This window comes from Geotrypetes seraphini, chromosome 18 (assembly GCF_902459505.1).
Source record: "Geotrypetes seraphini chromosome 18, aGeoSer1.1, whole genome shotgun sequence".
Taxonomy (NCBI): Eukaryota; Metazoa; Chordata; class Amphibia; order Gymnophiona; family Dermophiidae; genus Geotrypetes; species Geotrypetes seraphini.
Window position 1 is genome coordinate 481,605 of NC_047101.1, and position 14,985 is coordinate 496,589.

General features: G+C 37.3%; 1 protein-coding gene across 8 annotated transcripts in view; it reads right to left on the reverse strand.

Moving 5' to 3' along the window:
* LOC117351614 (C-terminal-binding protein 2) overlaps positions 1 to 14,985 on the reverse strand; it is a 130,352-nt gene that overhangs the window by 104,844 nt on the left and 10,523 nt on the right. For all 8 annotated transcript variants that reach the window (XR_004537489.1, XR_004537490.1, XM_033927145.1 and 5 more), the window contains exon 3: positions 14,284 to 14,408. Coding sequence is in view for 6 of the 8 variants with exons in the window: in XM_033927145.1 (XP_033783036.1) it covers positions 14,284 to 14,332 (49 nt within the window). In the remaining 2 variants the exon portion in view is untranslated. The remainder of the gene's footprint in view (positions 1 to 14,283; positions 14,409 to 14,985) is intronic.

Genomic DNA, 14,985 nt, shown 5'->3' on the forward strand with positions numbered 1-14,985 from the left:
TCTGGAAAATTTGCTGCCAAAATTATTGCAACTGAATTCTAAGTACCCCCTAGAGATTGAAAGAGCACATAGGATTCCTTTTCAAAGATCTGCTAACAACTCTTATTTTCAAGCTATTGAGATTTCAACAAGCCTTTGAAATATTAAAATTAGCAAAGGCAGATAAAAACTTAAATTATAAAGGCTCCAAATTATTGTTCCTGCCGGATTTTGCAAAGAGCACTGTGGCTGTAAGACAGCAGTTCCTTCAGCTTCGTCCTCAATTGAAAGAAAAAGGATATAAGTATGGATTATACTATCCTGCAAAGATGAGAGTATCCAGTGGGAATAAATCTCTTTATTTTGAGGATCCTGAAAAACTGAGAGATTTTTTGGCTACTTCAGAGCCAATGTTTATTTGAAGGTATTTCAAAAGAAGAAGATGAACAGGAATATGCTGCACCATGATAGTGTTCTTATGATGTCCAATGGAGTTTACTTTATTTCAAAGATGTTATAGGATTTGATTAAATCTATTTATTATTTTTCTTTGTTCTTTCTTTTGTGTATGTGACATGTTTTATGGTGTTGGTGATGTCTTGAATGTTGTATGTTATTTGGTCTTAATGTATTGTCTATCAGTCATGTTTAGGTTTTATCAATTGGTGTCACAAGATTACAAGGAAATACAGTATTTATTTCCTTTAGGATAATCTCGACACATGGAATTTATTTGTTTTGATATTAATTGTTCTGTATGTGTGATGTGTCAGTTGTGATTGATTTAGGAAGGTATCAGCGATTATTCCTTATTAGTTATAATTCTAGGATTAATTGCTGCTGTCAGCTGATTTTGGAATATGGAAGTTATGAATTACTTATTTGATTTTCCAACTATAATATTGTATGTGCTATGCTCAAGTATGATAAGTATTTGAATATGAGGATGGATATAAAATATGTGTTTAATGTCTTCATTTTAATGAATTGGATGAGGGGATTTTAATGATATATTTTAAAATGTGTTAGGGTGGTGTATATTTGTTTTTAAAAAAAAAAGCTTTTAAACAAAATATAGAATGCATATTATGAAGATATTTAAAATTTTTGTTTTAAAGAAGAATATAGTTAAAGGGGATCAAATGAGTTCTAATGCTAGTATTTGGGGTATTAAGTCTCTGTGATGTAGTATAATTGATCTATATAGTCAACATGAATTTGAATGATAATATGATTATTTATTTTATGAAACAAATGAATTGTTGTATGAATATTTATGGCATTAATGAATTGATTTATGTTATCATTTTTATAAGAAAATGGATTGGAGTTTACGTTGCCTGGGGGGAGTGAATGGGTTACATATCCTATGCGTGTTACAAGTTTAACCATTTATAGGGAGGGTTCGGGTGGGTTAGGGAGGGGGAATTCTTTTATATTATTGATAAAGATGATTTTAGGGAATAAAGGGGTTTGTTATTTAATTTATTTATTATTCGTTTTCATGAAGGTGCTGGTGTCTAGTCATTTCAAGTTGATTAAGCATGCATACTATTATAGGTATTTCCATATTTTAGATGATGATTAAGCTTTTTTCATTAAATGTCAATGGCCTTAATCACATGATTAAAAAGAAGAAAATGTTAGATTTCTTTAAAAAGCAAAATGCTGATATTTATTTCATTCAAGAGACGCATCTGTCAATTATTGAATCTAGGAAGCTGGAAGGGGGTTGGATCTCTAAAAGTTTTTTTGCTCCAGCAGTTGGGAAAAAAGCGGGGGTTGCTATCTTAGTTAGTAGAAAGTGTTCAGCGAATTTCCAAATGGTTGTTTCGGACCTCTTAGGAAGGTGGGTACATATCAAAATGAGCATGGGAAATAATACCCTTGATTTGTTCAATGTTTACGCTCCAAATACAAATCAAATGGAGTTTTTTAAGACTTTACAACAATTATTACTCCCACTGGCTGCCTCTAATTTAGTGGTGGCTGGAGATTTCAATGCTGTAATGGATCTAATAGTGGATAAGAATCCAAGGAGGATTATGAAATCATTAGGTTTAGATAATTTGGTTCACTCTTGTGATTTGATAGATATATGGCGTATTCTTCATTTTGGTGATCGGGAATTTTCCTTTTGTTCACAGGTTCATAATTCTTTTTCAAGGATTGATTATATTTTTGTTTCAAATAAAATAGCTCAGAAAGTAATAAAAGCCATCATAGATCTTATCATTTTATCTGATCATGGTAGTGTTTGGATTGAATTACAAGTGGACGAGCAAGTTGATGCTAAGCCGATTTGGAAGTTTGATAATACTTTGATTGCAGATTCAAAATTCCTTGAAGATTTCAAGTTAAAAATAATTGAATTTTTTCAAATTAACGCCTCTGATGATATTAATATTGAAGTGTTGTGGGATGCTTTTAAAGCAACCATGAGAGGACATATTTCATATTCGACTTATATTAGAAAACAACTTAAAAAACAATTTTATGATTTGAAAAAAGAAATTAAGATTTTGGAAAATAAATTAATTAGCAGATGGGAACAGAGTACATTACAAATTTTATTAAAAGCTAAAGCCAAGTATAATGAATTATCTTCAAAGTTTGTAAGAAATGATTTGTTTTATCAACAAGCTCAGTATTATGGAAATTCAAATAAGGCAGGGAAATTACTAGCAAACTATCTTAAAGCAAAAAAAAAAAAAAAAAGGAAAACAAAAATTATTGTAATAAAAGATAATAAAGATGAAATACATACTAAAAATGAGCATATTTTACAACAGTTTCTTACTTTCTATAAGGACCTATATTCTTCTGAGACTTATAGAAACAAAGAACAAGATGGTTTAGAATTTTTACATTTAATTAATGGACCAAAAATTCCTGAGCATATAAAAGGAAGTTTAGAAGACCCTATATCTCTAAAATAATTAGAAATAGCATTGAAATCTCTTAGAGCTGGATCCGCTCCAGGTGGTGATGGATATACTCTAGAATTCTATAAGTCATTTCAAATTACTCTTATATCAATATCAACTGACTAAAGGTTGTATTTCAGATACTATGGCAGATTCCTTGGTTATTGTTTTGCCAAAACCAAACAGAGATCCCACTTTGGTTTCAAACTACAGGCCGATTTCATTAATAAATGTGGATGGGAAAATTATTGCCAAATTATTGGCTTTAAGGTTGGCAAAAGCTCTCCCTTTTATTATTGATACTCACCAAACAGGATTTGTTGCAAGGAGACATTCTTCTCATAATACTAGACTGGCTTTTCATACTTTAAATTTAACAAAAAAAGTGAATGATCCGGCTTTCTTGGTTTCTTTGGATGCGGAAAAGGCCTTTGATAGGGTAGAATGGAATTTTATGTATCAAGCGTTGGAATGGTTTGGGGTAGTTTCTGGTTTCAAATGATCCAGACGTTGTATAGCTCTCCTGGTGCAAGATTATACATTAACAATAGTTTATCGGATCGGTTTAACTTGCGAAGGGGAGTTAGACAGGGTTGTCCCTTGTCTCCATTGCTCTTTGATGTTGTTTTAGAACCCTTGTTAATTGTTATTAATCAAGCAAAGGGGATAAAGGGTATTCCTTATTCGAATTGGGAATATAAACTTTCTGCTTATGCAGATGATATAGTGCTTTATTTGAGGAATCCAGAGTCCACCATTCCATGCTTACTTGAATTGATAGAGAAATTTGGAAAGTTTCAGAATATAAGATTAATTGGAGTACCGGTAAGTCTGAAGTCCTCACGCTTAATGTTCACTGTACCAAAGGCTTATTCGATTCATTTACTTTTGTCTGGAAAGATGATGGTCTAAAATATTTAGGCATCATTATTAAAAACAATATTGAAGGTACGGTGAAGGAGAATGAAAGACTTTTGTTAAAAAAAGTAACAGAAATGTGTGAAAAGTGGAATCCGTTGCATTTATCATGGTGGGGGAGAGTTCAAACTATTACATAAGAACATAAGAACTGCCATCTCCGGATCAGACCTTCGGTCCATCAAGTCCGGCGATCCGCACACGCGGAGGCCCTGCCAGGTGTACACCTGTCTTAATTTATAGTCCACCATATCCTTATATGCCTCTCTTAAGGAGATATGCATCTAGTTTGCTCTTGAAGCCTAGGACGGTCGATTCCGCAATAATCTCATCTGGGAGGGCATTCCATTAAAATGATGATACTGCCTGTGGTTTGCTATCAAATGAGTATGATACCAGTTTTTTTTCAGGGGTCCTTTTATAAAAAGTTAAATGGTATTCTTATGAAATTTGTTTGGTTGGGTAAAAGACCAAGAATTGCTTTAGTATCTTTACAGAAATCAATTATGGAGGGAGGGGTAAATTTTCCAAATTTTTATAGGTATCAACAAGCCTATATTCTACTATTGATCACCAACTTCTATTAGATAGACTTTATTCCATTGGTATCACTGACCAAGTTTTCTCCTGGTTTGTATCTTATTTTTCAGATCGTACTTCTACTGTTTTTTTTAATGATTCAAACTCCAAAAGTTCACTAATTTCATATGGTATTCCACAAGAGTCTATTCTTTCCCCGCTAGTTTTCAATATCTTTCTTGCCCCTTTGATGACTTTGTGTCAATCCATAGGTTTTCATGTATTCGCCTACACTGACGACATTCAGCTTTTACATCCTTTGGATCCCAGTAATAATTTGGATATCATAACGATTAACAAAAAACTTGAACAAATTCATCAATGGTTGGATACTAATAGGTTAGCTCTTAATATTGATAAAACAAAGATGATGGTTTTCCCATGGAAAAAAATTTCCAAACTTATTGCTCCTATTTCTATAAAAAATATTCCCCTGCAATCAGTTAACACCATTAAAATTCTAGGAGTGATTTTTGATAATAAATTAACCTTCCACGATCATATTAGTAGTATTATCAAATCATCTTTTTATAGACTTCGTCAAATTCGTTCTCTTAAGCAATATCTCTGCTCTAAATCACTCAACATTCTTATCCACTCTTTGGTGATTTCTAAAATTGATTACTGTAACGCCCTTTTTAAGGGAATTGCGCAAAGTGAAATTAGACGATTGCAAATTATACAAAATACCTCCATTAAGCTTATAACAAAAACAAAGAAATTCGATCATGTAACTCCACTTCTTAAGAATGCACACTGGCTTCCAGTATCTCATAGAATAACTTATAAATTATGCTTACTTACTTTCAAATCCCTACTCTATAAAACTCCTGCATTTATTTTCAAACTATTAATCCCTTATTCCTCTAATAGAACATTATGATCAAATGAACAACATCTATTGACAATTCCTTCTCTCAAGATCATTAATACACGACGACAACAACTTATTTTTTCTGTTACAGCCCTTCAAGTCTGGAACTCTCTTCCTATCTATTTGAGAGAAGAACGCAACTCGATAAATTTAAGACTAATTTAAAAACTTTTCTTTTTAAAGATGCTTTCAATTATTAGTTATCCCTCTTGGATTTATTTATTGAGTTGATTATGACTATGGAATTTTATATCCCCTACCTTGTGTTTTTCCTTGATTATTCTATTTTTAATATTTTGTAGTTCAATTCCCTTTTTCCCCTTTTTTCTTGTTTGTTAAGTTTGTTAATAGTCCTGTTCGGACTTAAGTTTATGTTAAGTATTGTATTATTCCCTAATACTGTAATTTTATTGTTTATTATTTACGTCCATCGCTTTGAATTGTGATTAAGCGATTAATCAAAAACACTAATAAACTTGAAACTTATTTGGAACTTCAATGAGGTTTAAAAGTCAAATTTCAATGTCCAATAATAAATTATTACTAATTTTGACAGGAGTTGCCATTCAGCATATTACTAGGAACTGGAAAGATTATACAAGACTCAATTATACCTTTTGGTGGAATTCTGTATGTCATATATGCAAGATGGAAAGAGTCATTGCTTTACAAAATGGAAATTATACTAATTTTAAAAAGATTTGGGGGGCCATTGATTGTATATTCAAATGATTAGACACCTTTATGTATTTGAAACATTATAATAAATAAGGGGTATAGTAGATGTTTTGCGGGAATTCATTGTTGATGTGGGGAGGGATGGGAGGGGGGAGGGATTTTTATAATACATAAAGAATAGTGGTTAGGATGTACAAGTGATTCTGTATATTATTCATTATAACATTGTATACTTGTTGAAGAATTGAAAATGAATAAAGATTAAAAAAAAAAAAAAAAAAAAATTTAGCAGGTGGGCAGATGACTTAGTGTGGTTGATTGTAAGTGAGAAGATGATGGTATATTTTTGGAAGGGTGGCAAAGAGGGACTGGCAGAGACCAGGGCTTAAATTTTATGCTGTAACTTGCAAACCGTGTAAACAAAACCTCAAAATGGAAGAACTGCAAGAAGGAAATAAGATTTTCATATGTAGACTTCTAGGGAAGGACAATTTATCCTATTCTGATGGTTTTCGAGCAGATTGGTTCAGATGAAATGGGGTGTTCTGTGAACAACTGTCTGCCTCTGAGGGCGGATCTGCTCTGCTAAGGAGAAGAAACATCCATTGGAATAGCCTGCCTGCTACCATTCAAACTTGGGAGAGGTAAACTTGGATTTCAGTAGGTTCTCTTTTTTAGCTGTTAAAGTTTCATACAAAAAAGTGTTTTGGTCTAGATCAGTATTTTAGGTTGCATTTCAGGGTATAAGATCAGATCAGGGCACAAATAGCTGTTGAGGAAAGTCTCTATTTGGTGGGAATTCCCTCCTGCCCACCCCAAAGGCAGAGCTTTCTTTATTCTTCCAGATGTAAGTACTTCTGCAACCACTTCCAGGTGTAAGTATTTCTGCAGCCACAGTATGGCTGGGAAACATCGTGTCACCAAAGCTGCTGCTCAGGTTACAGTTTCTGTCTCTGTGCAGATAGAAAATGTTACCCAGGCTGAGGGAGTGGTTCCATGTGCCAGCTGTCTTCAGCTTGAATCAATCATGAAGGAAGTAAAGGAACTGAGAGAGAAGGTGACAAGACTGAGAAGCATCCATGAGAATGAGAGATATATCCATGAAATGGTTGATGAGGCATGAAAGATTTACAGTAGTGGAGAAGAAGCTGTGCTGAGGGAAGACAGCTGGACTCAGATTATGGAACCTTGCAAGTTTGGTATCGTGACTCCACCCGCCCTTGAAATGAAGAACCAGTATGCTGCCCTGGAAGTGGAGGAAATGAGAGCATCCCAAGGACAGGAATGACCAAAGCTTGAAATCTGATAAATTACTGGATCTGTGACCACTAGGAGGTAAGATAGCAGTGGTTGGCAATTCACTTCTGAGGGGTACAGAAGCATCCATCTGCAGACCAAACATGATATCCCAGGAGGTATGCTGTATGCCTGGTTTCAAGTTTCAAGTTTATTTAATGTTTGATATAATCGCAATATCTAAATCCAATGCAATTTACAAAACTAAAAATATCAAAACAATTTCAACTCCAAGATGTTATGGAGAGTTTGCCGAGACTCATCAAGCCAGATGACTATTATCCGATGCTGCTCATCCATGTTGGCACTAATGATACTGCCAGGTACCCCTGCGAACGTGTCAAAATTGACTTTGTGGCTCTGGGAGAGAATGTGAAGCAGTCAGGTGCACAGGTGGTATTCTCGCCTATCCTCCCTGTCGAGGGTAAAGGCCAAGGCAGAGGCGCTCACATCCTGGAGATGAATGCGTGGCTAAGTGGATGGTGTCGTCAAGAGTGTTTTGCGTGGAAAGAGTAATTGCTTTGCAAAAAGGGAATTATAATAACTTTATAAAGATCTGGGGGCCAATGGCAAATTATTGTAATGAGTAGACATCATTTTCCATTGATAGTATATTTATACATAGGGGGAGGGGATTGGTAGGAAATTTTATCAAATAATTAAGATTACAATATATACATGATATGTTTGTTTGAAATAATTGAGGATGGGTGGGTGAGAAGGGAATAAACTCTATTTATTTATGTTGATAATAGAAAGAATTTAAGTGCTGTGTAAAAGTTTTCAATGTTGTAATCTTGTGCACTTGTTATAAGTTTTAAAATGAATAAAGAATTAAAAAAAAAAAAAAAAGAGTGTTTTGGCTTTCTGGACCATGGGATGATTTTCCAAGAGCTGCTAAGCAGGGATGGGGTGCATCTATCAAAGAAGTGTCTTTGCAGCATGCCAGCTAATCTACTGAAAAGGGCTTTAAACTAGAAATGATGGGGCAGGGTGATCAAAGCCCCTGGGTAAGCTCTCAGGTAAGTAAATTAATGAATACCTTTACACGGATGGGAAATTAGGGCAATGTCTGGGAAGCAATATATACTATTGCTCGAAGTATGGGAAACAAGATTCTGGATCTAGAAGCTGTGATGGAAGAAGATGAGTTGGATATGGTGGTGATCATGGAGACATGGTTCACGGAGAACAATGACTGGGATGTAGTTATACTGGGCTATAATCAGTTCTGGAAAGACAGTTTAGGAAGAAAAGGAGGGGGAATAGCGTTATGTGTTAAAGATCAAATTAAAGCCACACAATTGCATAATCTGCAGGGCAAGGAAGAGGCATTGTGGATCAATTTGGAAAGAGGAAATGGTAAATATATTTACCTTGGTGTGATATACAGACCTCCTTCACAGACAGAAGAAGTGGACAGGGATTTAATAGTAGACTTTCCCAATATATCTAAAAAAAGGGGAAGTTTAACTGTTCGGATGGGGGATTACGTCAAGGAATTGTTGTCTGGATGGGAATGTCCAGAAGGAGCACAAATGCAATGGGCAAAACTGAAAGGAGTTATTGTAAAGGTGACAAACCTTTTTGTGAGGCATGTAAGTAAAAGTAAGAGGAAAAAAAGGCCACTTTGGTTCTCAAAAGTAGTAGCTGAGAAGGTAAGGAATAAGAGGTTAGCTTTCATAAACTACAAAAGATGGCAGAAAGAGGAAGACAGGCAAAAATATCTGGAAAAGTTAAGAGAGGCTGGTAAAGTAGTCTGAAAAGCAAAGATACATATGGAAGAAAAAATAGCCAACACAGTAAAATAGGGAGACAAGACATTTTTAGATATATCAGTGATAGGAAGATGTGCAAAAGTGGCTTTGTGAGACTCAAAGGTGAAGGGGAGAAATATATAGAAGCTGATGAAGAAAAGGCTGAATTGCTGAACAAATATTTCTGTTCTGTGTTCATGGCTGAAGTGCTGGGAGTGGGACCACAGAAGACAAACGCGAATAGGGATGTAGAGGTGGTAAACCCTGATCAATTTTCTGAGGGTTGTGTTTGTGAGGAACTAGCTAAATTAAAGGCAGACAATTTCAGTATATAATGTATTTTTGGATCATGTTAAATTTGAAATTCTATAAATAAATTAATTAAAAATTAAAGGTAAACAAAGTGATGGGGCCAGAGGGATTCACTAGAGGTAGGTCTTGTCAGACAAATCTGATCAATTTCTTTGACTAGGTGACCAGAGATTTGGATAGATGGAGTGCGCTAGATGTGGTATATTTAGATTTTAGCAAAGCCTTTGACAGTATTCCACACAGACATCCAATAAATAAACCAAGAATCCCCCAGGATGGACCCAAAGTGATGGGCTGGATCAGGATCTGGTTGAGTAGAAGGTGATCAAGGGTAGTGGTCAATGGAGATCGCGCTGCAGAAAGGGATGTTACCAATGGTGTGCTTCAAGGTTCTATTCTTGGGCCTGTTCTTTTTAACATTTTTATAAGGGATATTGCTGAAGGGCTGTCGGGTAAGATTTGCCTCTTTGCAGAGGATACCAAAATCTGTAAAAGAGTAGACACCCTGGATGGTATGAATAACATGATGAAAGACCTAGCAAAGCTTGAAAAATGGTCTGAAATTTGGCAGCTAAAATTTAATTTTAGAAATACAAGATCATGCATTTGGGCTCCAAAAACCCAAAGTAACAGTACAGTTTAGGGGTGAAGAACCTATGCATGACAGAAGAGTGGGAGTTGGGTGTGATTGTATGCGATGATCTTAAGTTGGCCAAACAGGTTGAAAAAGTGACAGCGAAAGCTAGAAGGATGCTAGGGTGCAAAGAAAGAGGTATAGCCAGTAAGAAAAAGGAGTTATTGATGCCCCTATATAAGACTCTGCCGAGACCTCATTTAGAATATTGTGTACAATTCTGGAAACTGCACCTTCGAAAAAATATTAAAAAGGATGGAATCGATCCAGAGGAAGGCTACTAAAATGTGTTTGGTCTTCATCATAAGGCATATGGGGACAGACTTAAAGGTCTCAATATGGATACTGTACTTTGGAGGAAAGGCGGGAGAGGGGAGATGATAAACACGTTTAAATACCTATGTGGCATAAATGTGTATGAGTCGAGTCTTTTTCATTTGAAAGGAAGCTCTGGAATGAGAGGGCATAGGATGAAGTTAAGAGGTGATAGGCTCAGGAGTAATCTGAGGAAATACTTTTTTTTACAGAAAGGGTGGTAGATGTGTGGAACAGTCTCTTGGAAGAGGTGGTTGAGACTGAGACTTCATGGGATAGGCACGTGTAATCTCAGAGAGAGGAAGAGATAATGGTTATTGCAAATGGGCAGACTGGATGGGCCATTTCGCCTTTACCTGCCATCGTGTTTCTAATATATAATATCAATGTTAAATATGCTGAGGCCTCTAGGCAGAAATTTGGGAGGGGGGCCCTGAAACTCATTTTAAGACTGTTTCTCCTTCAGCTTTTGACAGGTTTAGGGAACCTGGTCAATTGCCCTGGTTGCCCCTTCCCCCTGCCATAATGCTAGCCCTGGACTTGGGGTGCAAAGGCTCTGGTACAAAAAGGATGAACATACAGGTAGATTGGAGAAGGGAAGGGAGGACAAGACACAGAGCATGGAAGTGATGGGGAAAAGGTTAAGCTAGGAAAAGGGTGAGGGATTATAAGAACAAATATTTTTCACAGAGATCAAGAAGGGTGGTTAGGTTGAAAAGAAGGTAGGGGGAGTAAAAGGGAATCTATGAACACAGAAAATGGAAATTAAAATACTGTTGGTTTAAATGTTTAAACCTGAAATATTAGTTCAAAATACAATGTCAAATAATATCAACACATCACTTATCTTAACGAAGACGGAAAGCTGACAGGATTGACGGTCAGTCTAGAGGAGGTTATGTAGGCAGATTGATAGGCTTAAGAGCGATAAATCCCCGGGACCGGATGGCATCCATCCGAGGGTCATCAAGGAACTGAAAGGGACCATAGTTGAACTGCTTCAATTAATAGCCAATCTGTCGATCAAATCGGAAAAGATTCCGGAAGACTGGAAGGTAGCGAATGTTACACCTATCTTCAAGAAAGGTTCGAGGGGAGATCCGGGGAACTACAGACCGGTGAGTCTGACCTCTGTACCGGGAAAGATGATAGTCACTGATAAAGGACAGCATCATTGATCACCTTGACGGAAACGGGCTGATGAGGACCAGTCAGCACGGTTTTAGCAAAGGCAGATCGTGTTTGACGAACTTGCTGCACTTCTTTGAGGGAGTAAACAGACAGATAGACAAGGGCGATCCAGTCGACATTGTATATCTAGATTTTAAGAAGGCGTTCGACAAGGTTCCGCATGAACGACTACTTCGGAAAATTGCAAGCCATGGAATTGAGGGTAAAATACTCACGTGGATTAAAAACTGGCTGGAGCATAGGAAACAGAGATTGGGGGTAAATGGACAATACTCGGACTGGAAGAGCGTCACCAGTGGGGTGCCGCAGGGCTCGGTGCTTGGACCCGTGCTCTTTAACATCTTTATAAATTATCTGGACATAGTTACGACGAGCGAGGTGATTAAATTTGCGGATGATACAAAGTTATTCAGAGTAGTAAAGACGCAGGGGGATTGCAAAGATCTGCAACATGACATAATCAAGCTTGAGGAATGGGCATGATGAGGTTCAATGTGGATAAGTGTAAAGTGATGCATGTCGGTAACAAAAATCTCATGCACGAATACAGGATGTCCGGGGCGGTACTTGGAGAGACCTCCCAGGAAAGGGACTTGGGAGTTCCGATCGACAAGTCGATGAAGCCGTCCACACAATGTGCGGCGGCAGCAAAAAGGGCAAACAGAATGCTAGGAATGATAAAGAAGGGGATCATGAACAGATCAGAGAAGGTTATCATGCCGCTGTACTGGGCCATGGTACGCCCTCACCTGGAGTACTGCATGCAGCACTGGTCGCCGTACCTGAAGAAGGACACGGTACTACTCGAAAGGGTCCAGAGAAGAGCGACTAAGATGGTTAAGGGGCTGGAGGAGCTGCCGTACAGCGAAAGATTAGAGAAACTGGGCCTCTTCTCTCTCGAACAGAGGAGATTGAGAGGGGACATGATCGAAACATTCAAGGTACTGAAGGGGATAGACTTAGTAGATAAGGACAGGTTGTTCACCCTCTCCAAGTTAGGGAAAACAAGAGGGCACTCTCTAAAGTTGAAAGGGGATAGATTCCATACAAACGTAAGGAAGTTCTTCTTCACCCAGAGAGTGGTAGAAAGCTGGAACGCCCTTCCAGAGGCTGTTATAGGGGAAAACACCCTCCAAGGATTCAAGACAAAGTTAGACAAGTTTCTGTTGAACAAGAACATGTGCTGGTAGGGCTAGTCTCAGTTAGGGTGCTGGTCCTTAGACCAGAAGGCCGCCGCGTGAGCGGACTGCTGGGCATGATGGACCACTGGTCTGACTCAGCAGTGGCAATTCTTATGTTCTTATCTTATGTTGAATATCACAAATAAAACATTTAAAATAACAGGGTTGGAGAATCCATACACCTATATTATTATTAAAACATACTTTCATTATTGAACCGCAAGGTAATGGCGGAATAGAAATCTCTAATGTAATGTAATTATTTTGCGTTCTGTCTAACCAGACTGTTGAAAGAGGATTACAAAACATTTCAGTATGTAATGTTTATCATGAACAATAAATCAGACAAACTGATACCAAAGAGATCATATACAAAAGCCATCAGTTTCACAACAAAGTTCAGTTTGAAATGAGAATACAGTAGGAGAGGGGTAGCTGCCATCATAGCATAACTCCGTATTTATGCAGCAACGTTTAAGCTGAGGCAGCTTTCACCATGTCAATGACTGGTGTAAACAAGCATGACTAAATGACGCAGCAACCCGCGTAACTGACTATATGCCAAAATCTTAGCTGGCGAGTGCTGCGCACAGCCCCGACATGCCCACCCCCCTCCCTTACAGTTACCAGTTATAGATTTTCCACGCTTAGTTTCTAGAATAGCGACTAAGTGCAATTACACATGACTGTAAATTAGCGCCAATTAAGTTTAAATATTGGTGATTTAGTATCAATTAGCGGATAAGTCACCAATTAGCTTACATGTATAATTAGTACTATTCTTTAGCTTCTGTGTACTATGGGTCTGATTCTCTAAAGGACACCAGTCTTCTAAGAATCGGCCACTGATTACAGACCTTTCACACATACGCATCCTGTAGAGAATTGTATCTACTTTTACTAACAGACGCTTTAAATGTAGGCCAGCATTTTGCAGGCCTACATTTAAGGCAACTGTCTCGCACTTACAGACACCCAAAGCCATGCCTTGGGCGTTTGTAAGCGTCTCTACACCTCCATAGGCGCACGACAAACGCCTACAATATAGGCATCATTCCCCACCTGCAATTTTTTTTTGAACATGCATATCAATTGGCTGTGAGATGGCGGAAGGATGCCTTCCTCCACCTACAATCGGGACACCCATTTGTAGAATCAGTTCCTAAGGGCCAAATTATATATGTTGCCTAAAAAAATTGGTGTCGACTAGCACAGTGCTAAGCGTGATTCCATAAAAATTATGAATGTAAAGAATCACGCTCAGTGTGACTATGCACCCTTGTGCGTTACAAAAGTTAGGCACACCCATTTTATGCCAATGAAAACTTAACCTAAATTCCATGTTGTGCGCACATCAGTGCATAAGCTATAAACTTGCGTATAACTTAAAAGGATGCCCATGATCCGTCCCTAAACATCCCCCCTTTCAAGATTTGCACACTTGAAATGACACATTTTCGGCACTGCAAATAACATGTTGTATGTACAACTTTCAATTAACGTCAATTATGAGATGTTAATTGACAATTAGCAGCATCAATTAGCAGCTAAGCGCACCAATATATATTGAAGTTGGGGGTAAGAACAAACACAGTCATAGAAAATATTGAAGCACTGCCAAAACCATTTGAAATCTACATACCTTCACAGATCCGGTCTATTCGCTGTCGTTTCACTTTGTGTTTATCCATGAAAGAATCGGAGAAAGAGGGTGGATCAAAGCGTACGACTGTCTTCCAGATTAATTTATGGTGTTCTCTAGAAGAACTGAAATGGCAACAAAGAAAACCAGGAAAGGGAGATCAGGTACAAAAAAGAAGATGCCCCTCCCCTTATACCACGTAAACCTGCTTTACTGAAAACATTCATTTTCCTCACTCATGGCAAAATATATCATTAATACAATGAAAAGAAAATGGATGTGGGAACTTCACATAATTTAAAAGGGGTCACACACAGAAAGGAATCCAGGCGAGTTGTTTATTATAACAGCAACGTAGCACGGACCAGTAGAAACCCTTCAGCTCCTCTAGAATATTAAGCTACGAGAAGAGGGAACGAAAGTACACACTAAACTGAAAACAGCACAAGGACCTCGTATATTGGAATAGTAGGGTTCTTTTTACTGAATAACCCGACATGGACTGTGTTTTGGCAAAAAATGGCTGCATCAGGGGTCCATAATGAAAAATGCTTAAATATTAAAGTGAACGAACATATATAAAATCATAGAGCAATAAAACAATTGTTTTTATGATTGTTTATGTATGTATTAATTTTTTGCCAAAGCACGGCCCATGTTGGATCATTCAGTAAAATGAACTCTATTATCACAATCTACGAG